Genomic DNA, 26,881 nt, shown 5'->3' on the forward strand with positions numbered 1-26,881 from the left:
AAATTTTAACAGAAATTAATTTATCCAGTGATACATTTTTTAGGGATTCAGCTTTAACTGTTAAAAAAAAAAAAAGCTACATGAAATTACAGTGAATTTCATAGGATTCTGGGCTTTGATGGGGCCTTCATGCTACCACGTGCTTGGGCCACTTCCAGGCCATCCTTTTGCTGTGAAGCTCACAACGTGGGGAAGCCATCCCAGGCATCAAGTACAGCTTTCACCACAGAACAATCAGTTTTGAACAGTTGATTTGTATCATCTTGTCAGTTTGTACAACCCTTATTTCGGAAGTGATGGAAAATGGGATGAGAGGCCCGGAAACTGAAGTATGAGAATACTAACAGAAGTGGCACTTGTGAGCAGTCCTGTGCCCAGAGGACAAAGGATGTACGGAAAAAAGGAGTGGAGGAGTAAGCAGGACACAGTGCCTACACATAGTCAGAGCAACTGCTGGGGCCTTCTGGACTTGCAAACTGAATCACCTTGGTGTATACTACTACGCTGGGTTAAACCTAGACATTTTTGTACTAAAGCTTTGCTGTCAGCAGTCCAAACTTGGTATGAGGTCACCTGCTAGACTGCAGCAGGCGTGAGGCACATAGGCACTGACAGTCATATTTCAGCAGACCATTGGATCTGTCTCTTACCTCCATCACCTCAGATGCAAACCTTACACTGCTGAGTGAAAGCTACTTCTCCTCTACCACTGCCCCAAAGAAAAAAAATTTGCATTTCTGACTGTGCTCCACATACAGGCTACCACAAGGCCTATTTCTATCAAATTCGGATCTAGCTGTGACCTTCAGACCAACAGAGAAAGACAAGGCTGCATCCCCCTGCAAGCAGGCAGCACCGGTGAAGTGCAGTTCTAGGTCAGCAGCACTCCACTGGGGACAATGACGTAAGTGTTTCAGTCATTCACTACACAAAAGTGGTCAAGTTCAAACTTTTAGAATATACTTACAAAAAGGCAGAAAATTTAAAGCTAAGATTTTTTTTAAAAAAAATTATTTCTCACATTGAAGGAAGGCCTAAATCCCACAGTCTTTTGGTGAAAAGCGAGAAATTTTTGAAACAAACAAGTCTCCCTTTACCTGAGGATAAGCTGACCTTCAAAACCACTGTGCTTCAGCTCATACCCCTGGGGTTTGAGGGCCTCTAATAAACTCACACCAACCTCCAGCCTAGGTATTTTCACACACACTCATAAAGAGGCACATTTATTGAAAACTGTTCTGGAGAAGACATACTATGTTACGTGCTTCAGTAAGAACAATGATTTTTTTTTTTGGTTCACCACACTACAGACTTGGAAGGATAAGAAACTCAGTCAAGAAAGAGGTCATATGGTCAAGGAAACTAATCTGCAGAGAAACAGCAAAGCAAACATTCATCTGTCATTTTCAAAACAGAATTCAATATATAACAGAAGATGCTTTTGCAATAATGCAATAACCAACTCTTGAGCCATCCAAGAATCACCTTGCCTTGCTGCAACTTGAGGTACACTTGTATTCAAACTTGCAATCAAATGAACAACTGTTACGTGTCTTCCCATCTTTAGCTGTACTAAGACAGAACCAAGTGCACTACAGCACTGCATGAAATTCAGATGTCACATTTATTGAGTGGCTAATTGTCTCAGCCTCAAACAGGCTAACCAGCATTGCTCTTTCACTTTCTTCTCCAGATCATATCTAACAAACTTCAGAACATAGGACAGCACATGAAAATCAAAACAACATTTTGCCAACTCAGATTCCTTGCCAGAGGCTCTCTGCTCCTGGCAACAGTTCCCCAGTCCTGCTCTGGAGGTTTCTTTGCTCTTTGGTTTAGCTACTTGGAACCAACTTTTTCAGCATTTATTTTAGTCCACATAAAGGCAGCCCACTGAATTCCTGTCAGCTTGCTCGGCTTTAATTTTCTCCATAAAGGGATCTTTAGAAAGATCCTACCTTACGTCTAATATGTCAGGTCTCAGAGACGATAGTGGCTGGTGCCCACCAGTAATGGCAAGGATGACTACTGTAACTGCCTCCTGCATTGCATTTAATCTGTCACTTGTTTTTCCTCTCTTTATGCGATGTTTCACCCTTCTCTACTATTTCTGTGGAGTGGCTAGTTTCCCTACTGGCAGACAAGCACTGTCTAAAATCAGTTATATATTAGCCTGAACTTTATTCCACAAGTTGTGAAATGAGAAGACTTACAAACATGTGCAGCGAACAGATATAATCTCATGAAAGAGAGAGAATTACTCAGTTCCTGGCTTTGCACAAACACGTTTTAAGGTATACTCAGACCAAAGAAGAATACGAACTGATCCACAGAACAATGTATTTGACCTGAAAATGATATTAGAGCAATGATACAGCTTGATGGCTTTTCTCTTGATGGCTTATCAAGACAACAAAATGTTAAATGCACTGCTGGGAATTAATTTGTTTAATCATACAGAAAAGCTCACTAGAAACTGGAACAGCAGGGCCTACTTAATAAGCATTCCCATTTACTAGATGCTGTCTTGCTGATACACAGAAAACTGTACTTGCCTTAATTTTGCACCCCTTCCCCACCCCCTGTTAGGTTGCTAAAACACTAGGAACTATATCTCAAGTCTCAGGGTACTGCTAGCTGTCTTATGCCACATGAAAATGAATCCCACTTGTGTGTAGTTTCATAGTAAAGGCTTAAATGCTTGCTGCACTATAAGAAGAAATAGTAAGTGGAGATTCTAGGGCAATGATATAAAAATATTCCCACCCTTCTTCCCTCAAACAGATTCTGGCTATTATATTTTATACATGGGCAAGGATCTGTAACCTCTGCTTCCAGCTCCTCACAGTAACAAGGCAGGCAAGGTTCACAGTAGCAAAGTAAAAGCTGCAAGAAGTTACTAGTCACTGCCTCTTATCTGGACATCCACAGCTGATGGCTCATTTAGCAGACCTCAATGTCTAGGTCTTACTACCACTTAAGATTTGCCCACATCTTAACCAATTATATGGGCTTCCTTCAGATAAACTGAGGTAGTCCAAGTGAAGATTAAGCCTGTCCTTCTGTAAAAAGGTGATGACAATCTTTAAAAATGTTTCAGACCAAGAATGCTAACACTCTAAAATTAAATAATATAAACCCTAATTAATACCACCACACTTAGCCATCAGACAGTATCAGCCAATTCCATTTAGAGACTGCTGTGCTGCAGGCGCTGCAATCAGCAACGTTAAGTCCAACAGTGGCTGGTTCCCAGCAACATCTCTTGGGGATCAATACTAGGGCCAGCACTGTTCAATGCCTTTACTAATGACAAGGGGAAAAAAGAACCTCAGCAAGCTTGGTGTCCTCTGCAAACACGGGGCAGGGTGGTTATGGTGTAAGACAGGGATATGGCTAGAGAGAGTGCTGGAAAATGAGCTGACAGGGACCTCATGAAGTCAATAACAGTAAGTGCAAACCCAGCACCTGAGATACAATAGCCCCGTGCAGCAGAAAAGGCTGGGGCTGAACAGAAGACAGCTTTGCAGAAAGGGATGTCTGGGCTCTGGTGGGGAAAAAGTTGGTGAGCCAGCCGTGTTCCCTTGCAGCTGAGATGGCCAACTGCATCCTAGGCTGCAGCAGGAAGGCTGGAGTCAGCACTGTGAGGGGAATGATTATCCCCCTCCACCATAAGAACACACCTGCTTCAGTTTTCCCTCCCTGGTTTCAAGGCCAGCAAAATTAATTTGAGGTGGTGAAGGGCCTGGAGCATATAACCCACAGAGCAGCTGAGAGAAGTAGGCTGGTTTAGCTGCATGGGGATACTGCTGTTTTCAGCTGCCTAAAAGAAGGGTACAGAGAAGATAAAGCCAGAGTGTTCTTGAGGTGAGACAGTGAGAGGCATCGTGCATCTGTTACTACAAGGGAATTCTGATTAGAAAAGATGAAAAAAATTCACACTGAAGGCAGTTTACCACTGGACCAGGTGCCCAGCAAGGCTGTCAAATCCCCACCTCAGATGCAAAATTTGGCAATGAACAGATCTTGTTTGCCCTGCTTTGAACTGTAGGGCAGGCAGTGTTACTCTGGGGCCCTATTTAGGTTATTGCATCTGAACTAGCACCAGCTGAAGCTTATTCCAAATGCGAGTCTTGACTTACACAGCTGTCTTCTAGTAGATAAGGTGGTTCAAAAGTCAAACTTGGGCTGCTGTGCAAGCAGCAAGAAATAGCACAATGGATTGATACCTGGGCATTAAAAGGAGTCATCTACTGTACCATGGAAACCCCAATTCAATAATATTTTTCTACAAACCAAGAGTAAATTAATTACAACTAGTAGAGAAGCCAGTGAGATTACAGGCAATGTTCTATGTACACTGAGTAGCCCAAAAGCCAGACACTGTACAGAAACACAAGAAGCTCCATGGCCAAAGAGCTTAATAGACAAATGTGGCAAGAGTCCCACTAAAAATGCATAAAGTAAACATAGCTGGAGAGAAGAATGAATGGCTAAGTGTACTGGTGAAAATATACGTTCCCATGATAAATGTCAACATAATGAAGAACATTCTGAAAAATTAAAGCAAAAAGATCCTCTGCAGGGAGATGTGAGGCTTCTGTCCTGTAATAAGTACCTGGGTCTGGGTATTTCGAGGAGCATAGCTCAAATATTTTGGAATTCTGTGGTTCTACCAATGAATTGATATATCAATTATTAAGTATCCCATTGCTGGTGAATCACAGAACCACAACTGGATGGCACCCTTAAGGATCATTGAGTCCAACTCCCTGCTTCTCACAGGACTTCCTAAAACTAAACCATATGACTAAGAACCTTGTTCAGATGCTCCTTGACCTCTGACAGGCTTGGTGCCATGACCAGTTCCCTGAAGATTCTGTTCCAGTGACCACCCACCCACCCAGTGAAGAGCCTTTTTTGTAATGCCCAGTCTAAACCCTCCTTATGCAGACTTGTTCCTTGTGCCCTGTCACCAGAGGGAGATCAGCACCTCCCTCTCTGCTGCCTCCCTTGAGGAAGATGTAGACTGTGATGAGGTCACCCCTCAGCCTTGCCTTTTCTTCTCCAAGGGTAAAAATACCAAGAGAATTTAGCTAATCAGATTTTCAAGTCATTTTAGCTAATCAGAGTTTTTGAAATCACAACTACACTTCATGCAATAATCAAAATCAACACTTCAAGCAAATTTAATTATATACAACTAACATACATACACAGATGCTTCCAGACCATTATATACTCTCACCACTTCTGCACTACATAAAGTGAAAAAAGGAGGTAAGACAGCACTGGAAATGTTGCAGTTCATTAATTTATGGTTATTCATGGCGAGAGAGCACCTGGATCCACGCACAGATGAAGCGCCCAAGCCCCATAAGGACAGCAGGGGTTGCCTATAGAGAAAGCCAGCTCTACCCCAGACCCCACCAAAAATTCTTACAGAAGGAAGGGGATGTTACAGACACTCATCCTTGCACATTTTTTTTTTTATGGGGGTGGGGAAGCCACGCTGCCTGCTAGAGAGGGAAACCCATTTGGCAGCTCTGTATAAAAGAAAAGCAGATCTAACGCTAAAGTGGATTTCTGGCGCCGCACCCCTTGCAACAAAGAGGGAGCCGAGCAAGTCAGAAGCCCAAACGTGACGGACCTATCGACTCTCCCGGCCGTTTAGCGACCGAGAGGCGCAGCCCGGGCCCGAGAGGCTTTGGCCAACCCCACAAAACCGCCGCAGCGCGGGGCGCGCTCGCTCCGGCCCCTCGCAGCCTCCCCCTCGCCGCTCCTCACACCCCGACGGACAGAAACGCAGCCAGGGCGGCGGCGAGGGGGAGCCGCAGGCTCATCCCCACGGGAGCCGCTGCGGGCGGCCGAGGCGGAACCGCGGCCCCACGAGCCGAGGCTTTCAGGGCCGACAGCGCGAGCCGCTGCTGCCGCCGGGGACGCGGCTCCGGTCGCGGCCCGCGCGCATCCACCGGCGACTCCTCGCGGGGCCTCGGGGCGGGCGCCCCTCCCGCCGGGCCCCTCACCTGCTGCTGGATCTTCCCGTCCTCGGTGACCACCCAGTGCGTGGTGGCAGCGGCGGGCCGCAGCCCCGAGGCCAGCAGCGAGCACAGGCCTAGGACCCAGCCGGAGAAGACCCACGCGAGCCCCTGCCCAGACGTTCCTTCCACCGCCATCTTCCCTAATCCCGGCCTGCCCGCGCCGCGCGGAACCGGAAACGCCTCCACCGCCATTTTGGGGTGCGGGCGGGGCCCTGTCTAGGGGCGGTGTCGTGCCCGGGGTAGGCGAGCGAGCGGCGGCCGCGATCGGTGCTGCGGGCCCGGTCTGCCCCCGCCGAGGCACGGTTAGCGGGGCTTTGACCTCCAAATCATAGAATGGTTTGGGTCGGAAGGCACCTCAGAGATCACCCCGTTCCAATCCCCCCGCCCCGGGCAGGGTCCGCTCCGTCAGGCCGGGCTGCTCGAGGCCCCCCCCGCTCCAACGCCCACAGTTTCCCTAGGCAACCTCCGGCAGTGCCTCGTCCCCTTCAGAGTGAAGAATTTCTGGCTTAAGTCTAACCTAAATCTTCCCCTTTCCAATTTAAAGCCACTCCCCCTCGTCCTGTCACTCAATGCCCTTGTATAAAGTCCCTCCCCAGGTTTCCTGTAGCCCTTTCAGGTACTGGAAGGTCCCTGTAAGGTCCCCTGGAGCCTTCTCCAGGCTGAACAACCCCAACTGCCTCAGCCTGTCCTCATATGGGAGGTGCTCCAGCCCTCTCGCCGTCTTTGTAGCCCTCTTCTGGACCTGCACCTGCTCTCGCACTTCTCCAGTAATGGTAGAACTGCTGTCCAGAGCTCAAGGCTGACTTCAAATGCCCATAAGCGGCGTGTGGCCCCGTGATGAAGGAAACGGCCTCCTGTACAAATCAAACCTTACTGTAGGATGCTCTCTACTGCTAATGCCCATTCATGGAAGAGTCAGCTGAAGGTAGCTCAGAAAACTGTATCTGGCCTCATTCCTTCTCACGCTTAGAAAAATCTAAGGTTTCCTTTCTCATTCCAGTTAATGGTAGATACCAATCCAGGAGCCACAGCCTGTGTCCCCAGTCTCGACTGAGATCTAAAAACTGCACAATTCAAACTTTGCTCCATACGACCTTTCTGAGTTTGCAAGCAAGCTACAAAGAAACAGTCCTGCTTCAGCGGACTTCCCAGGGCCTGTGAAACACAAAAATTTGCCTGTAACTCAAGCCCATTAAATAGAAACAAGAAAAAAGTTCACAAATAGGGTCAGGGTGGTTAAACTAATGCAAAGAATTCAGTTTTTCTCATGATAGAGAACATATTCCAGCAAGTATGATAGTTCCTTACTGCAGCCAGAGTTTTCACATCAGGCAAGTTACAGATTTTGCAAAAACCCACCAGCTTGCTACTCCAAGCCACTCTTGCTCTATCATAAGACTAACATCGAGGAGGTTGAATAAGACACAGAATGACTCCTTTTCACACGATAATTCTAAAATATGACAGAGCTTTTGTTAAATATTTAAAATTCCTATCCAAAATTTTGCCTTTGAAAGTTTAATTACTTAAAAGTTGAAACAGCTAATGCAGTCTTGCTAAGGTCTATTCCTTTATGGCAAACAGCTCAATACATCTATAGCAATCTAAGGAGTAAGTCAATGAAAAAAGGTACCACAGTACCCTTCTTTTACTAAGCCAACACAAAATGCTGCAGAGTAACTGTGAAACAATGAGCCAAACAAAATTACAAAATGAATTTATTCCAAAAGCGCAAGGGAACACTTACAGTTCAACAAGATGGTAAACAGGTCTCCACAAGAACTCACTGCATTAGAATTAAACGTGAAACTGGGGGGGCGAAAAAAGAATCTTAACTACTTCTTAGGCCACAAGAACTTTGCACATCACTTCTGAAAAACAAAGTCCTATGAAGAAAACTCACTAAAAAGTCAGTGTAGTACCTACTTATTCGTCTAAGTACAAGTTATGTTGGCGCTTTGAGATTACACTTTTAAATCCCCTCAAAACACTAATTATAGCCACAAGTGCAAAATGTCTGTGTTTTTCACCCAATGGAAGTTTATTACCCAACTAGTGCCTATTTTCAGAGACAATTTGATCTTATGAATTTGTCCTTGAAAGCTCTTTGCCAGGTTTGTTGGTTTTTGTGACAGGTTTCAGTTTATCTGCTGGCATGTAATCAGAAATACAAAGTCAGCTCACGTGTTCTGGAATGTCCAAAGTTTGCTGCCTACTGTTCCAGAGTTAAGCAAAATTAGACTTCTAATTGAACATTGACAATATCTCTAACTTTGACACGGCTTCGTTATTCTGACCTTACTGCAGTGATAAATATCAAAGAGTGTTAATGAAGACACCCGAGTGAGATTCATGCGCAAATACAAATGGAATTAGGTAGGGAAACACTGCTATCTGTCATTCGTCTGTGTCTGTGGATATCAAATGGCTGGACAAAACAAAGATAAGAAATAATCTTCACTCTTCTAAAGCCTAAATTATTTTACATCAACACACCCTGGAACACTTATCAAAATTCTTTTCCTCTGTCCCAACTTTTTACTATCTGCTAATTCCTTTTCAATGCTGAATGACCTGAGAAGTAAAAATTTTGAGTGGCGAGAATAAAAAAAGAAGCATTGTGCTCTTACATTGTATTTTCTGGGTGTACCAGCAAATAAGAATCCCAAGCTGCTATGGAAAAAAACCAGCATGGAATTGTTAACCTTTCCACATGATTTGAAATACATAGTTGGAATTTTTCACTGTTACTCAAAATACAAATTTATTTATATATTTTTAAATGCAAATGTATTGGTAAAAAAAAACCCAACTCAAACCAAATAACCCAACCCTCAAGTACCAACTAGTCCAGAAACCCGCAAAACATAGAAAAAAGCCAGGCATTGCTATGGTCCAGCTCCAGCCTATGAAGCCAAATCACTGCTTCAGTCCTTACCCATACGTGGAATAATTCTACTCATTTATTGTTTAGTTTTTCCTGTTCATTTACTGAAATTTCACGGCATAACTATATGCAATATTCATATTAAACATTAAAAATTCATTTGCAAAACATCACTTCTGCATTACAATGCACGGAGAAGAGTAAGAGGTGCAAACAAAACACCACCACATTCTCCACATCTCTAAGTAAAAGGACTTCTTCATGCTACAAGCAAAATAATTTTTGATCCATGTTGCAGACTTTAAAAAACAGCATGTATCTCATTCAATTCCATTCAAAAAAGTAAATCAAAGCAAATTTAACAGTGGTACTCCTCTCCACATATTGCAAAGTATGGTTACAGATGAGGAAAGGATTACTTCAGCTGCTAAGCTTATCTGACATTTATATCTCTGTTGTCATGCCTTTCCTGTCTACTACTTAAATACATAAACTCAATTATATAGTTTCAGTTATGCAGTAGCTGTCAAGATGTAGCTTTTGATAAAACATCTATGCTCTCTTCCAATTTTGAATAAATCCAGACGACACTTCAAAAATAAGAGCCCAAAACTGCTGACTGTAAGCATCCAAAAATACAGCTGTAGTTTCACTGTGGACAAGTTGTAGTCCGTTAGAAAAGTAGATCATACATACAAAGGTATAAAGAACATTTAAGTCAGTCTCAGTGGAAGGCAGTCCTTGAAGGAAACGATATTCCAAGCAAACTTGCTGAGTAGCACTTTCACTTGAGCCCTTCAGGGCCATGGAAGATTGAGCAGCCTGCTCAGTAGATTCTTCCTCGGCTACGATTGCCACGTCCTCCCCAGCCTCTTCCTCGTCCACCCCGGAAACCACCTCTTTGCTCTGAAATAGAAGTCAATGCATACAAGTTTTATGCTGCATACACATAAAAATTAAAATGCAGTAACTGAGTTATTCAAGGCTGATGCAAGTCTCTAAGGTTAATCCTGCTTATGTACCGTGATATCTTAAGAATTATGCTTCAACAGACAATGGATCCCACTAATTGTAAAAGGAGATCAGAAGACTTAAACTTTCTAAAGTAAATGTAGTGTTTCTGCATACTGATACTATCATACCAAACTGTCCCGTTATTTTACAACTATATTTGGGCCAATCCATTATCATAGAGTTGAAAACCAGTCTGTAAAGAACTTCACTAGGCTACCTAGGCTCATCCTTCTGTCCAATAACATCATGTTGATCTTGATGTGTTTGACTTGGTCCTAGTGATTTTATAAAACTATGGAAAACTATAACTTTGTCAATCCATCTTTCCTTTTCTATCCTTAACGTTATGTTGTCACCAGCATGCTTACATTTCTTTTTCTCGGTTGGTATTTTAAGTTTATCCTATTAAAGATCTTAGACATATATGGATACCCCACAAACTATTTGAATACTACAGACAAGTTTTCCTTCCCTTTGTTATGAAGAAATATGATCGCAGCAAAAAGCCCACAAATATTTTGTTAAGTTTCTTTGGATTTGTTTTAAAATATATCTAACTCTCATTCCCCTTCCATATGTTCTCTTCATGTACAGTCTAAAAATACAGGTCATCTTAATCTACAAAGAGATGAGCTGCTCAGAGGCCTAAGCATCTCACTAACAAGAAGCAGTAGCAAGCAATATAATATTTTTGACTGAAATTTTGGGACCACAGCACTACAAGGCTTGAGACACAGGTACATCACCTGAGCTTTGCAGTAAGAAATTTGCAGAAAATTTTATCTTTTCTCTTTCTTTTACATATAAGACAGTGCTTTATATCAGTTTTTCAACCTACGGGCACGGGCAATAATTTATTGTGTAGCAGTCTGTGTATTTGACAGAGGTAGGACCAATGGGCCTACAGGGAAGACAAGACCTGCTTGCTGCAGTTGTTGGGACTATTCATTCAGGCGGCAACTGCTCCCACATTTTGCCCAGAAATATGACTTGCAGAGAGACAGAGAGAGAGAATCACTCCGGGAGCATAAGGACATAATGTGCGTAGAGTGAACCTAGCAACTCCCACAAGTTCTGGACCAGGTCTGCAACATCAGCAGTGGCTGTAATAGATATTCAGCACAGGTCCAGTCATATGACAGGAGGTGACCCATCTCTGCCACTTGCAGAAACTGGTCTGTCCAATGGAAAATTTGGGGTGTGAGTGCTATCCGTCATAAAGAACACAATAGTTCAATAACTAACTCTATGTATTAAAACACTACTAAAACCAGCTTGCAAATGACACATAGTTTGTAGGCTGGTAACACTCAAACACTGTTACAGATCAACATCTAGAAAGATACCATTATACACAAAAATTGGTGACAGCATGGTTTGATCTTACACTAATGTGACAGTAAGTTGGCTTAATTTGTTTGTTCCCCCCACCCCAAGGCACAACTGTTACTAGACAAAGTTTTTTCAAACTGCATAACTTACCATAAGAAAAACTACCCAGGTTACTGCTGTATTTTCCACTGGGAGGATTATATATTTGCCTGGCATCTCTTTTTGGCCCTGCTGAAGCTTTCTTTGGGGGCGAACTCGATGTTGTATCTTCACTTGTTCTTTTTTGACTGACAGAAGAAAAAAATACATTACACCTCATACATACACAATCATTACACCTCTGTGGTGACAAGTACCAGAATAGCAGTTCAGAATCAAAAGATTAACCACTGCAAGTTAGCAGCAGCTAATGAAGATGCCCTAAATAGTAGTTCAAAAGAGGAACTAAACTAGCATCCAGTTGATATGGTCTATTGTACCCCTAAAGCAAGACTAAGATTATCACTCCACAGCCTTAACTCCTTCCAGGATGGGTGTTGTTTCTGATAGCTAAATTTTTAGCTCATGTGCTGTGTATTTTAATGTATTGAGAGCTTAGGATCCTTATTTTCTTAACAGCAAAAATTAACACCACCATTTTCTTTTTTTATGAAAAACTCTTACCTTGCATCTGCCTTCTGTACTGGTTTCCAGGACAGTGTAACTGTACTTTTATAAGAAGGAGGAATGTGGAAGAGATCCTATGGAGGCAAAATCAGACAGTTCATTCTACAATTAAATTCATGTTGATTTCACTTCAAAATTTTATCCACCTACCGAGATTCCAGAATAACAGTTACTTTCCAACAATTTTAAATCCTTTTTGAAGTTTAGTGGCAGAGGGAGAAGGTGGCAGTAACTGCCTTATCAGGCTGTCTTAGCCCATACACATTACTAGGAAATCCAAGTGAGTTTTATATTAAGAGACAGTATCTTATACTGACATAATATGCTTTCTCTCTCTCTCTCTCTCTCTCCTTATGTCCATCAGGGGTCTTATAATTAACTACAATGGCTTCTGCAAGGAGACCTCTGATATCCCTGCTAGCATGGTAAAAGACAGGCTTCTCAATACTGGTTTATTGTAGACAGGAAGTAAGAGAACAGACAGGAAGTGAGAGAACAGAGGAAATGGCACTTAGAAGAAATCAGAATGGTTTCAAGGGCTCTGGATGGAGTGTTTCTGCAGCCCATCCCCCTCTTGAACTTTTTTTTTCAGAAAAAGGTTCTGTACGGCAGCTTGCTTTGCTTCTTCTCTCCTTTACATCTCCTTGCACCCCTTCAAACTATTCCTACCTCTCCCTGTCACTGCAGGAAAGGGAAATGACAAGGAAAAAGGCTTGGCCAGAATCCAGACACTTCAAGCAAGGTCTTCTCCCATGGGCCTCAACACCCTATCCAAACAGCAGCAGCAGCTAAGTGGCTTGGATAAACAGCGGATCCATGTTTCTTCAGAAACAGTAAAGCAGACAGCAACCCTGAGCTGGCTAAAAATGACTAACTCAACACCACTAAAGTTAGTTCAAATCTATCTCTTTTTCCTGCACAGGTTACTCTATTGTATGAATTTACTCCTTCATACTGTGAGGACTTACCTTGATTAAAACATTAATGTTATTGGTTATTTTCAAGGCAACCACTTTAATCTTGTTCTGCAAAAAAAGGAAACACCACTGTAAACCTATTCTAGGAGCTTTAATTGATGCCAACTTCATTTAATGAAATCATAACATTAAACTGACGGCTTTTCCTAGTGAATTGCTATAGCAATAGTTAATAGTGAAAGGTGTGTACACTTCTGAGTTGTCATTACAACTATTTTTAGGCTTCTTGCAGTTTTACATTAGCTAGTTGCTTGCAACATTCCAGTGTACCTCCTGATATAGTATTTCCCCAATATATGAAAATTTCCCCTTCAAAACAAAACACAGATCAAAGTTAAGCCAAATACATGTGGATCCAGAGAGCAGCTAACAGCAAAAAGTAAAAGATAATCTTAGCTTGCAAAATGGAACATCAGGTTAGATGCAGTTGCAATAGGTGTTAGTAGTATTATTCCCTTAAACTATTTGCCTACTTACAACATACTGAAGTCCATTAATGTGTGCTGATGGTTATTTCAGTAAGCTCAATTAAAAAGCTAAGAGTTCCTGAACAATACTTACCTCCTCTGTTTTCAAGGCTTCTCCTGTTTTTCCCTGAAGTGCTAGACGGAGCTGTCGAATATACACCTGCAACCCTCGAGCAAAATACTGTAGCCTAAAAAATTTAAAAGCAACCTGTTAAGTTGCATATTTCCACAAAATAAAAGCATAAGCAAAGGGAAACTGTAATCTCATTTTTTTTCACTTTTGGGTGATCAAACTAAGTCTTCTATTAATCTAATCTGTGCTCCTTTAGCATCCAGGCAATAACAATTCACACCTCTAACAGAACTCTAACATTTGATTACCTGATTTTAAAGTCTTTCAACTTCTCCGCATCCAGCTTGGCTGTGAGGAAATCTGGAAGTTTACGACCCAGCTGATGGAAGCTATACAATAAGCATTCCACATAACTGAATTGCAACTTGGGCTCTTCGTTACCAGCATTTTCCCCATTCTCTGCTTCCTCTGGAGGAAGGGGCATATACTCCTAATGAATAGAATGGAAAAAAAACGCATGAGATTTATATGGACTGACCATTTTTTGCAGTGTCTGAACTGGAGCGTTTATTTATGCTAACAATTTAAGAAGTACTCTCCCTATCCCTATATTAATGTGATGAACTGCTGCATGAAGTCCGGGTGCACATGGTTTGCCTACACTTACACAACTTGAAACCACTGACAAAGAAGAAATACTATAGTATCACTGCTACCACCGGAAGCAACAATGTACTGCAGCCAATGCTTCTGAAACAGTATTTGCTTAAAATTAATTATCAGTGCAGATATAGCCTTTAATGTGATCAACGTAAGTCTCTCATGACTAAAATTTAAAAGGAACAAGACCACATAAGTTTACTGGATTAAAACCACAATGCAATAAATAGTGCTCTATATCTACAAAAGCTTTGAATTGCAAAATGATGCTTGACCTCATGCCATGGACAGAACTATCTTTGAAATAAAATCATAGAATTGTTTAGGTTGGAAAAGACCTTTAAGGTCATCAAGTCCAACCATAAACCTAATACTGCACAGTACACCGCTAAACCTTGTCCCTACGCATCACATCAGCATGCCTTTCAAATCCCTCTAGGGATGGTGACTCCACCACTTCCCTGGGCAGCCTGTTCCAATGGTTGACAACCCTTTCAATGAACAAATTTTTTGTAATATCCAATCTAAATCCCACCTGGTGCAACTCGAAGCCATTTCCTCTTGTTCTAGCGCATGTTACTTCAGAGAAGAGACTAACCCCCTACCTCATTACAACCTCCTTTCAGGTAGTCGTACCCAGCTGATCCCCATAACCTCTATGCTCCAGACCCTTCACCAGTTTCGTTGCCCTTCTTTTGACATGCTCCAGCACCTCAATGTCTTTCTTGTACTGAGACGCCCAGAACAGAACACAGTATTTGAGGTACATCCTCACTAGTGTTGAGTACAAAGGGACCATCACTTCTCTAGTCCTACTGGTCACACTATGTCTGATACAAGCCAGGATGTCTTGGCCTTCTTGACTACCCGGGCACACTGCTGGCTCACATTCAGCCAGCTGTCAACCAACACTCCCAGTTTTTTTTCCATCAGGCAGCTTTCCAGCCATCCATTCCCAAGTCTGTAGTGTTGCATGGGGTTGTGGCCCAAGTGCAGGAACCAGCACTTGGCCTTATTGAACCCTATATAGTTGGCCTCAGCCCATTGATCCAGGTTGTCCAGATCCCTCAGCGGAGCCTTCCTTCCCTTGAGCAGATCAACAGTTTTACCCAACTTGGTGTCACAACTCTTTGGGCCTGATCATCCATTCAGTTTTTACCCAGTGAAGAGTACACCTGCCATTAGCAGCCAGTATCTCCAGGAGAATGCTGCAGGAAATGGTGTCAAAGGCTTTACTGAAGTCCAGAGAGATAACATCCACATTCCTTCTCTCATCCACTAAGTGGGTCACCTCATCACAGAAAGAGATCAAGTAGGATCTGCCTTTACAAAATCCAAGCTAACTGGACCTGATCCTCTGGACGTCTTGTACATGCTGCATGATAGCATTCAAGATGATCTGTTCCATAATATTCCCTGGCACTGAGGTCAGACTGATACGATTGTAGCTCCCCAGATCCTCTTTCTGGCCCTTCTTTTTGATGGGAGTCCCATTTACTGATCTCCAGTCAACTGGGACCTTCCCAGTTAGCCAGGATGGCTGATTAATGACAGAAAGTGGCTTGGTGAGCACTTCTGCCAACTCCCTCAATACCTTTTAGGTCGATCTCATCCATCTCCCTAGAGCTGTGTATGTCTAAATGGTATAGCAGGTTGCTAACCATGTCCTCTTGGATTATGGGGGCTCCATTCTGCTCCCTGTCCTCCAGCTCAGGGGGCTGGGTACTGGCAGAACAACTGGTCTGATTATTGGAGACTGAGACAAAGAAGGCATGAAGTACCTCAGCCTTTTCCTCATCCTTTGTCACTATGTTTCCCCCAGCATCCACTAAAGGATGGAGATTCTCCTTAGCCCTGCTTTTGCTACTGATATATTTACAGAAACATTTTTTATTGTCCTTTCCCTGAGTAGCCAGATTGAGTTCCAGCTGGGATTTGGCCCTTCAAATTTCCTCCTTGCATAACCTCATGACATCCTTGTAGTCCTCCTAAGTTGACTGTCCCTTCTTCCAAAGGTCATAATCTCTCTGTTTTCTCCCCCTTAGTTTCAGCCAAAGCTCTCTGTTCAGCCAGGTTTGTCCTCCTCCCTGCCAACTTGTCTTTCAGCATCTGAGGACAACCTGCTCCTGCACCTGTGTCATTAAGATTTCCTTCACAAAGAATGCCCAGCTTTCCTGGACTCTCTTGCCCTTCAGGACTGCCTCCCAGGGGACTCCGTCAATCAGTCTCCTGAAGAGACTAAAGTCTGCTCTCCAGAAGCTGGCAGTTCTATAGAAGGTGGCAATTCTGCTGACTGCCCTCCTCAGTTCTCCAAGAATCAAAAACTCTACCATTTCATGACTGCTATACACCCAAGGCATCACATCACATCCAACCAAGGCATCACCCGTAAGTCCTTCTCTGTGCACACCAAGTCCAGTGGGGCACAATCCCTGGCTGGTTCACTCACTAGCTGTGTCAGGAAATTACCTCCCACACACTCCAGGAACCTGCTAGACTGTTTCCTCTCTGCTGTATTGTATTTCAAGCAGACACCTGGTGGATTCAAGTCCCCTGTAAGGACAAGGACTAGTGATTATGAGACTTCTTCCCAACTCCTTATAGAATACTTCATCTGCCCCTTCATCACGGTTTGGAGGCCTGTAATAGACTCCCACCACTGTATCTGCCTTGCTGGTCTTCCTCCCGATTCTTATCCATGAACACTCAAACCTATCGTCATCATCATTAAGCTCTAGACAGTCAAATCCTTCCTTAACGCATGAGGCTATGCCACTGCCTCTTCTTCCTTGCCTATCCCTTCTGCAAAGTTCGTAGCTGCCCATTGCAGCACTCCAGTTGTGTGAGTTGTCCCACCCAATTTCCATGATGGCAACCATATGGACGTTTTCTTGCTGCTCCTCCTGTTTGTTGCCCATGCTGCATGCATTGGTGTAGATGCACTTCATTTGGGCTAATGGCCCCACCACCTTTATAGGGCACAAAGCCCTAATTCCTAAGCCACTTCAGAAAAAGGATAAATAGGTTAATAAATAAAAATAACTTGTTTTGATGAATTTTTTTAAGAAGTGTTTTACATAAGTAAAAATTGAGTTTGTCTTACCAGTAATTTATCAAACAGCTTCTTCAAATTTGATTCAAGCTTTTCCATATCGCCACAAAATGAACTCATTTCAGCAAGAAGCTTCAAAACCTATACATAAGGACAGCCAGGTTTTTGTATGTTAACTTAAAAGTACAAAGGCTTAACTTTCAACCTAAAAGTGATTCTCACATGATTATGGCTGGCACAGTACGGGCCAGCTATTACAAGCAAGCCCCTGCTAAGCATCTGTTTTAAGGCAGGTTTGTGTCTCTAATCCCAACAAGCATCTTCAGTTAACAAGTAAACATAACTCCATTTCCCATGTCTGCAGCACAGCTTACCTTCAAAAACAGATTCAGAGAGATCTAACTGAAGTTGCAAGACTAATTGACGTTAAGCAAAATTACAGATATTAAGCCACTCCCTTAGGAGGCTAAATTAGCACAAGCCACGCACCAATCATCTCAGTAAATGCTATGTGCTTAAAAAAATTGATTGTAATGTAAAAATGACTACAGTGATCTACTTATTATAGCCTTGCCTCAAAAGCAAGGACAAATGACATATGCTTTAAAAGGCAATGCTCAGTCATGCCTCAATATAGCAAACATTTTTTTTCTAGTGTAGCTACAGTTCTCCTCCAAGCCAAGAACTGAAAAACTCTTAAGAAAGGAGTTTGCAGTTTTCAAAATAGCTGTCTTCATCCAAGATGCTTATTTTTTATGATTTGAAAGAGACTGTAGCTTTGGCTTACCTCTAACTGGATATCAAGACCTTCCACCGGAGTAGTCAAAGAACTCAGGTTTGGCAGAACATGCTCACAGAAGTAAGTAACAAATTTGGTGGAATGAACATTTTTCTGCAAAAGACACAACACATTATTCAGGCTACTCTTTGAGTTTGAAGGAGTTAAATGATTTTCCCCATCTGTCTGCCACCCTTATAAATGCCTACTACAAAGCTATGCCTTAAAGCTTTATTAAACTTCCCCCTAACTCCTAAAACACAGAGACCCTTCCACATAGCTTAAACTCAAGAGGCTGTCTGCAACACGGGCTGAAAAGATTGCCTATAACCCAGGAACAGGTCTTTAAGTGCTGCAATTGCCTGGCACTTGAAATAATCAAACTCATACATGTATGAACCTAATGTGAGAATCTTGTCATAATTCATTGTAGCATTTTAAATTGGAAAACAAATGTCAAAAAACAGATAATAATACAAAAACTCTTTGTATTTGGAGGCTTTAAGGATATTTTCCAACATTCTAATACACTAGAAGCTGAAGGTGGAGAAGCACCAGTATGTTGTCATTCTAACACAATGATTCAGAACACCAAAAAGAAGCTACAGCCATTAAATTTCCACACTATTCCTCATGCAAAGAAAATAAATACATACTGAGAAGAGTGGCACTGCCTGTCGAGTGCACTGTAGAAGTCTATCCACACAATCTGGATCAGATGGATTGAACGTTTGTTTCAGGTCAGCTTGTTCAGCCACCAGCTCCACTAGTTGTTGCCTGCCACTTACTGTCTGTAAGCTTTTTAATCCTGACAATATTTTCATGAATAGAACAAATTCTTCGCCCGTCACATCTTCCAGCACCTTAACAGAACACCAGAAAACATATTTCTATGGTGGTAATTTGCAAGCCTCAAGTCAAACCTACTTGATTTGAAAAAAATAAAATATGGAAATAGTTAGCATTTAAATGTAGCTTCTAGTTATTTAAAAACGTAAGTTTAAAGGAACACATGAAAACATGCAGTATAATTGTACGCACCTCCAAATTAAAGTCACTGCCATCAAGTTATGCATAGGAAATAAGTCTTCTTCAACTCTAACCTTAAGAACAAATTTCTCATCTAACAAAATTGCATGCTTCAGGCAGAATAAATGTTAAATGAGTTAACACCATAATGTTAAATCTACTCATTACTGATTGTTTTAATACTTTTTCTATCTTTCTCAGCTTGGGGAATGCATAGAATCTCATGAAATTCAACAAAGACAAATGCAAAGTCCTACACCTGGGATGAACTAACTCCTCTGCATCAGCACACACTGGGGACTGACTTGCTGGGGAACTGCTCTGCTGAAAAGGCCCTGAAGGTTCTGGGGGCCACCAGGCTAAATGTAAGCACCAACAGCATTCCTTAGGTGATGAAGTGTCTGTGCTGTGACAAGGGCACAGCCAGCAGACTGAGAGAAAAAAAAGGGACAAGGATTCTCTTTTGTTATTGCCCTCATTAGACCAAATCTGGAACACTGCATCTTGTGTTGGGCCCTCCTGCATGAGCAAATCGTTGGTAAGCTTTAGAAAGCCCAGTCTCTGACCTGTGAGGAGACACCAAGGGAAGTAGGTTTTTTCAGCCTGAAGGAAAAAAGCCATAAGGGGGGTGGTGACTTAACACAGATCTTCCAATACTTAACAACAAGTCTCCAAGAGCAGGAGCCTGGTTCTTTAGCAAGGTGGACAGGGTGAGAATGAGACAATGACAAAAAACGAAATGGAGGTTCCAACTGGATAAATTAAGAAAAAAATCACGTTGAGAACAATTAAACACTGGAACTGGTTGCCAAGACAATATGAAAAAACTCCATCCTTAAAAGTTTTCAAAACCTGACTGGACAAAGCGCTGAGAAATCTCATCTGAATTCAGCTGAGCGTGATTCACTAATGTGATCAATCTCCCGAAGTCCTTTCCAATAGGAATGATTCCATCATTCTAACAGAAGTTGCTTTTACAAAATGAGAAGAGCCTAGCATTATTTTAACATTCCCACAAAAAAATGCTGCAAAGTTCAGACTGTACCAGAATGGGGTAACTAGAAGGCCACATTTGTACTTCTCATGCGGTTTAAACAAACAGACCTCCAAACCAATGGCAGTGATAAGGGATGGTTTAATAGTACTCAAGCTTGTACTCAAATAAGAAACTCACCTTCTTTGATTCAGTCAATATGAACTCTTCTACCTCCTTTGTCATCACGTCCTCAGGCAGAGTTTTCAGTTTTGTAGACAGGAACTTGATGGCTCGCTCTCTCACAATATCCTCTCCCTGAAGAATTTGACTGAATAAGCCTCCCAAAGTCCCTGAATGTAGAATCAATCAGGTAACACAAATTACTTAGAAGTTAAGAGCTGAACATTCAATGCAGAATAAAGACGTTTCCTCCAGTAAGACTCTGTGATACATTTTAAAATAACTGCTATACTAATGTTTAAGAAAATCCACAACTTTCATATAGCTTGACATAAGAATCTGCATTCTTTTACTGATCTAATTCAGATCAACAATTACTGAAGAGTTCAGTATCATTTGTAAAACCAAACAATGAGTGTGTGTGTCTAACTTTTGCATTGTACTAAGAGGATAAAAATTGAATCCTCTTCTCATCCTGAGAAGTATTAAAAGAAGACATTTATAGAGAAATGCGTCCTTTACCTTTAGCATCCATCTTAAATATACTGAGCAAAGCATTGTTCACCAAATTGAATTCTGCAGAATCATCTGGAGAGAGAAAAAACCTGACATGCATATCCTTGAAACGCAAACATAAGAGCAGATAAACAAAGGAAGATTTCTGATATCATACAAATAGTATTCTATCCTCAGCATTTACTTATTAAAAATACAACTTTCATTTCTAACGACCATTAGACTGAGGAAGTAGAAAGCCAAAATTATGAAAGTTGGAAGCAAAACAAAAACCTATTTGCCACTTCAGCCTCCCTGCCAATACTTTAACATTACAAACTTGATAGGAGTGAAAACCTGAAGGGAAGTTATTTAATATATTTAGTCATTTTAAGGAACAGCTGAATAAACAAGCTTACTTGTATTAAATTAAGGTGAAATAAATACTTATATTGTTTAAACTCTTAAGTAATCTACAATATTTCAATGGGAGAAACAATTTTTCTCTTGAGCTAAGTGGAGAAATATGTAAGTCTCAAAAAAACAGTATCTTCTGAGAAACCGACTGACTTAATAATGAATTTTTTAACACAATCTTGAACATTTAATATTTGGCACTCTACAACTTAGTGAGATTAAAAGATACATATGGCATGTTAAATTCTGAATTAAATATTTTGTACCAAAAATGCACTGTGTGGAAGAAAATGCCTTCAGGATTTTTCAAGTTCCTAAGCACCTCAATTAGAAATCCAGTAAGTCTTTTACAGAAGACAAACTGCTGCAGGCCACAACTGGAGGGTTTTTTTGTTTTGGTTTGTTTATTCCCCCCCTCTGTTTTTTCCACAGATGCTTTCAGAGAACTTGAATGAAAAATAAAAAAAATGTTGTATTTAACAGAAAGATTTTCAGTTTACATTTGGATAACCAGCAACTTTTCAACAGAAATAGCATAACCAGACAGCAAATACAAATCGGGGGGAATATGCAGAAGCATGAATGGCACTGGAACAGTGTGCTTTGTGACAAATTATGAATCAACAGAAAATGTTTTACAGAACAGAACTGTATACATTTTTATGTGGGCCACAAGGAGATTGGCTAGAATACTACCACTGTCTCCTACCTGACTGCAGAAGCTGGGTCAGTATGTCTGCTACCCGAGGAAGATTATCTCCAGTGGCAAACTGAGGCAACTCCTTGATCGCTTGTCGACGGATCTGTCAAAATTGTCAGTATTGTAGAAATAAAAAATTTTAAGTAATTACAAGAAAATCCAAACAACAAAGCGGGCAATTCAGCTACAAAAGCTTGGCAGAAAAAAAATCAGACAAATATGAGAAAATGACCACATATTCTTTCAACATGAGTATCATACTCAGAAAGTCATGTTCTTGTTTCAGACTTTAATGGCAGTCCAAACTTTGTATTTGCTATAAAACTATTGTGACATGTTTATGAAGAAGATAATATATTTTTTTTAGATCTAAGCTGCACTAGAAAAAAAAGAACTCAAACAGCACCTCCATTCACAAAATCATTACTTTGATCAACAAAACAAAGGGTTGGAATCTGTGTTATTATGGAGTCTTATTTGCTAACAGGAAGGACAGTTTTACATGTGTGCACAGGGCAGAGAAACTCTAGGTTTTGTTCCAGCATTGAGAAAAAACCTTGAATGATCTGCCCAAATAATTTAAAGTCTTGATAACCAAAGATGCTTCAAAGGTATAGCTTTTATTAGCACCACAGAAGCAGCACAAAACATCTCAAGACTGCTGCGAGAATAATACATTCAGAATCACACCTCCATAGTTCTCAGGTGTAAACAAAATTTTCTTGCCTCCCAGGAGGATTTCTTAGAATCCATTACCACAAAGTGCTTTTTGAAAGGAAAAAATGCAATATATATTCAAATAAACTGTATGCAAGTTTTTTTTCTACACATTTATCCCTTTGATTGATGATGGGAGTGAAAAAGAAATGAAAACTGATGCATCTTCCCATGCCATCACACAATTACTCTATGACATGAATACAATTGTATTCCTAAGTTTTCCAAAGACAAAATATAAATTCAAGATATCAGCTTGCTACCAGGTTCTTTCTTATTCTTACAGAAACATCTTCATCCTCACAGAGGTCCAACTGGGCATTGATAGCTGAGTCAGCTAGATCAGGAAAATGCTTGAAGAACTTAGGAATGAACTGGGCCGCAAGTCTCTTCTCCTTGGCACCTCCTTTCACACCATCCAATATAGCCTGGTAAGCATCCTTATGCTGAAAAAGTTAAAACAGAACACACAAATAGAAAAATCCTGGGGTATTCTCATGACAAGGGAAGGATTTTTTTCTCTCCCATTCACTTCAGCTATTTAAGTGAACTATACAATACAAGCTTCATATAAAGAAATAAATTTCTCTCTCAGACCAATTTAGTAAAATTTGCCTCTATTGACTGTTTTTTACTGTTATTCTGATTCCTCTTGTCTGTTCAAACTGCCAGCCCTAAGGCTAACAGTTCTCCACACCACTTGTGATTACATCAGCACAGACTGAAGGAATCACATGATCAACTTCACTGAACTTTGGCATTTTTTTCAAGGAGTTCCTGCCTCCTGTCCGTTCTACTGTCTCTCCCATTCTACTGTCTCTCCCATCTGTTCTACTGTCTCTCAAGCAGAGGTTACCTCCCAATACGGATGGACCACAAATTATTTTTAACGAATACTGTGCTAAAGCATCTTTGGTATCTATTCAAGCAGTTCACTTAATGTGAGATAAAACACAGTTCTTGAAAGATCTGTTAATAGAGACTAGATGCAAAAACCCAGAAATCTCCAACTGAAATACAGAAATATATACTTCAGCAACAGAGCTGCTCCAACTAGAATAGCATTGGTGTTTCTGTCTTTGTGTCTGCAGGATTGAAATTTTAGAATAAGTTGCAGTCTTTGTTGTGGTTAGCTATGTGTTTGGGAAATAAAAGTCAGCACTATTAGGATTCCAGCAGAAGTAAGAACTTTCCATCCTTAATTTTCCTCCTGGTTGTGAAAAGAACACTTTAGACAACTTATCCTACTTTGAATGGCAACATCGACAGCACAAGACATTTTGCTTTATTTACACTTTAGACAACTTATCCTACTTTGAATGGCAACATCAACAGCACAGGACATTTTGCTTTATTTACACTACATTTCCCAGAGTCGCAAACATCATCACCCCTACTCCACATAAAAGTTCACCCATAGCAAATAAAGATTTTAATTTATAAAGCAGTATGCTGCATCAATTCCCTCTAAAGTAAGCTGTATTTTAACATATACTACCAATGCTCTTAAACACCCCCTACACCTTGCTGATAGCTCTTCATGTTGCCAAGTTCTGAACTGGACTGGGGGACTGATCTAGAAGAAAAATGACCAAGGGAAAAAATGGTTGCTTCTCAGCTGATCAACACCCCATTCGGTTTGCTCGGTAGCTCCACCAACACAGTGCACTCAACAACAAAAGCAGGAATGAGCCACTGCAAGCTAACAATGAAATACACGCTGTTACAGTCACAGGTTCTCAGTCTGCACATGAAGAACAACTTTTTTGTGCAACAAGTTACTTGAACTTAATAAATATTAACAAAAGCATTCATACAGGAACAAAAGAGTAGCTTGTATTGCATGAATTTGCATTACTGCATGCTAGCTACTCCCATCATTTAGGCCAAATACATTTCAGGCAGAAGTTTGTTACACCCTGCACCTGGCAGCACAGAATGCTCAAGCAAAAAAGCAAGCAACTGTAGAATCAGCATGATCAGTCCTACACATTTTCTTACACAGGAACATCCTAAGGGAGACACAGTGCCCAGAACTTTATTTTCAGTAACTATCAACTGACCACCCATTTATTAATTGCTCTAGGTTAGTTCTTGAATCAATTCATACTTCACTACGTCCTGTGTCAAGTTTCACAATGTGCTATGGAAAAAAGTTTGTGTTCCTGTTTATTTTAAGCCTCCTTTCTAATAGTTTTTTTTGAAGTTCTCACCTTCATTCCATTCATGAAGTAGACTTATCACATTTGAGCCCCTTTCTCAATCGAAACACTCTTTTACAAACAAAATATTTCTGATCTTTTAAAATATTTCTCTTAATATCATACTTCTGGTTGTCCCCTTGCTCTTTTCCTCATGTTCAAAGCTTCTTTTTTGGGACAGGGTTATGGTGACTTTTTGTAGTGAGAGATCATACTAATAAGGTTGTTTGAGATAGTAAAATTGTCAGTGGGATAAAATTCATGAGTAAGGAACAATTACTCACATCTTCTCAGAATATAAAAATTGGAGACATCAAATAAGATTATAAAATGACTAGTTCAAAGGAGAAAACTCTTTTACGAAGATAAATGAAGTAATGGAACATCTTGCCACAGAACGTCTGCATGCCAGAAATATGATCAATTAAAAAAAACACCAGAAAGGTTTGCTGAAGAAAGTCCAGCAAGATATACTAATTACTAAGACACTATCTCTGGCTTTGGAACCCCACAAGATGTAGAGAGGCAAAGTTGGGTAAACATATCAGGAATCATAATTCTATAATGACCCTTGGAGGTTCTTCCCTGTCTTTCTTAACTACGCTGGAGTTCGTTTTATGAGACGGCCATTCCTATCTTACAGAGGCTACTCTCAATAGCGAAAATGGACTATGTAGTCATAAAATAGCACAGTAATAACATCTGTTTTATTCTGCATCTCTCCCCATAATTCCCAACATTTCAGTTACATTTTTTTGATTGGCTCTGAGATGATGTTTTCGTTGGACTTCCTGCAATGACACTTAGCTTTACCGGGGCACAGCAGCACAAGCAACCAGACGGGACTTGACTTAGAGAAAAAACCCTTTTTTTTAAAAAAAAAGCCAAACTACCAAACCATCACCGTATTATCTGTCCTCTTAACATTCCAAAGTTAAAATCTACTTTTTTAGTTTAATACCTACTGCTAGGTAGGTACGTGCAAATCTACCTTTCTAGTTATACACATTATGACAAAAAAAAGAAATAAACCTGCTGTCTTTTCAGGCAGCCATTCAGTAATATGAGAGCCTAATGCAATTAAAAAAATCTAGTTTTACTTTATCATAATGTTTTGTATTGGTAATACACTAAGCCATCGTATTTTTTTTCTTGATAAATCAGTAACGATATAAACAAACAGATGATTTTGCCAGGATTTTACAGGTAAAAAAACCGCTCCTTTATCCATGAGGACGGACTTTCCATTTTTGCATTAAGGAAAAAAACAAAACAAAACAAGGCTCTAGGCCGTTAACAAATCATAATAGGATTCACCTCCCCCAACAGTTCAGTTTCTTTAGGAGCCTTTTAGCTAAAAACCCTGCCACGCTCTTTCTGTACTCGGACACGCTCGCGCTGGAGCCGGATGAGCCCCAGGGCCATCTTTTAAGGCCCTAGATTTGCCCCGCGCGCAACACTCCTAACAGCGAACACCACCTCGCTCCTAAAAGCGAACAGCGTGGGAGGAGGACGCCGCAAAAGCGACGAGCTCTTCCCGGGCCGCAAGCGGGACGAGGATTCGCCTCCGTCCCCCTCCGTCCCTGCGCCGCGAGGGGCCCCACGCCGCGGCCGCTCCAGCCCCGGGCCCCGCAGGCCGCGCCCCGCCCACCTGGCCTGCCGTCTCGGTGGCGTCCGCCAGAATCCCGTAGTTGCGGTAGAGCTCCTCTACGGTGGGCATGCTGCAGCAAGGAACGGCCGCGACCCGCCGCCGCCACCGACCCTGACGCCGCCGCCGACACCGCGACAGCCAACGAGGGGCGCCCAGAGTGGCCGCCCGGCGGAGGAACTGCGGGCGGCGCCCCCCGCCGCCCGGCGGAGGAACTGCGGGCGGCGCCCCCCGCCGCCCGGCGGAGGAACTGCGGGCGGCGCCCCCCGCCGCCCGGCGGAGGAACTGCGGGCGGCGCCCCCCGCCGCCCGGCGGAGGAACTGCGGGCGGCGCCCCCCGCCGCCCGGCGGAGGAACTGCGGGCGGCGCCCCCCGCCGCCCGGCGGAGGAACTGCGGGCGGCGCGGCGCGTGCGCGCTCCCCTCCTCCCCGAGCGCTGCGGTGGGGCGGGGGGCCCGCGGGGGCGGCTTCCTCGGCGTCGCGTCTGTGCGTTCGTCATCGGGGCGCAAAGCGTAGTGGTCTGTTGCAACTGGCCGGCCTTGAGAATATGTTAGAATTAGGTGTTTCTTATTC

At 42.0% G+C, this 26,881-nt stretch overlaps 2 protein-coding genes across 3 annotated transcripts in view; both read right to left on the reverse strand.

Annotated features, from left to right (window-relative positions):
• Positions 1-6,233, reverse strand: part of TTC17 (tetratricopeptide repeat domain 17) — a 57,437-nt gene extending 51,204 nt beyond the window's left edge. Inside the window, exon 1 of one of the 2 annotated variants that reach the window (XM_069857891.1) lies at positions 6,027-6,233. In XM_069857891.1, the coding sequence (XP_069713992.1) occupies positions 6,027-6,233 (207 nt within the window). The remainder of the gene's footprint in view (positions 1-6,026) is intronic. The other variant, XM_069857893.1, reaches the window with a different exon arrangement.
• Positions 6,234-7,742: 1,509 nt separating this feature from the next.
• API5 (apoptosis inhibitor 5) lies at positions 7,743-26,463 on the reverse strand. The gene is made up of 14 exons (XM_069857894.1): positions 26,314-26,463; positions 22,746-22,907; positions 21,754-21,847; positions 20,655-20,720; positions 20,151-20,302; positions 18,604-18,810; positions 17,957-18,061; positions 17,221-17,310; positions 13,766-13,947; positions 13,479-13,572; positions 12,909-12,965; positions 11,938-12,014; positions 11,425-11,561; positions 7,743-9,834 (listed from the first exon to the last, which is right to left on the reverse strand). The coding sequence occupies exons 1-14, from the start codon at positions 26,380-26,382 to the stop codon at positions 9,755-9,757; spliced, it is 1,572 nt and encodes a 523-aa protein (XP_069713995.1). The 5' UTR covers positions 26,383-26,463; the 3' UTR covers positions 7,743-9,754.
• Positions 26,464-26,881: the final 418 nt, after the last annotated feature.

The sequence above is a fragment of the Phaenicophaeus curvirostris genome, chromosome 5, assembly GCF_032191515.1.
Source record: "Phaenicophaeus curvirostris isolate KB17595 chromosome 5, BPBGC_Pcur_1.0, whole genome shotgun sequence".
NCBI lineage: Eukaryota > Metazoa > Chordata > Aves > Cuculiformes > Cuculidae > Phaenicophaeus > Phaenicophaeus curvirostris.

Excerpts from the sequence above, each read along its gene's own strand:
- API5 (XM_069857894.1), bottom strand. The coding sequence starts at position 26,382 with ATGCCCACCGTAGAGGAGCTCTACCGCAACTACGGGATTCTGGCGGAC. Across the intron at positions 22,908-26,313 it reads CCACCGAGACGGCAGGCCAG|CATAAGGATGCTTACCAGGC; the intron begins GTGGGCGGGGCG and ends TAACTTTTTCAG. Across the intron at positions 20,721-21,753 it reads GACCCAGCTTCTGCAGTCAG|ATGATTCTGCAGAATTCAAT; the intron begins GTAGGAGACAGT and ends TTCTCTCTCCAG.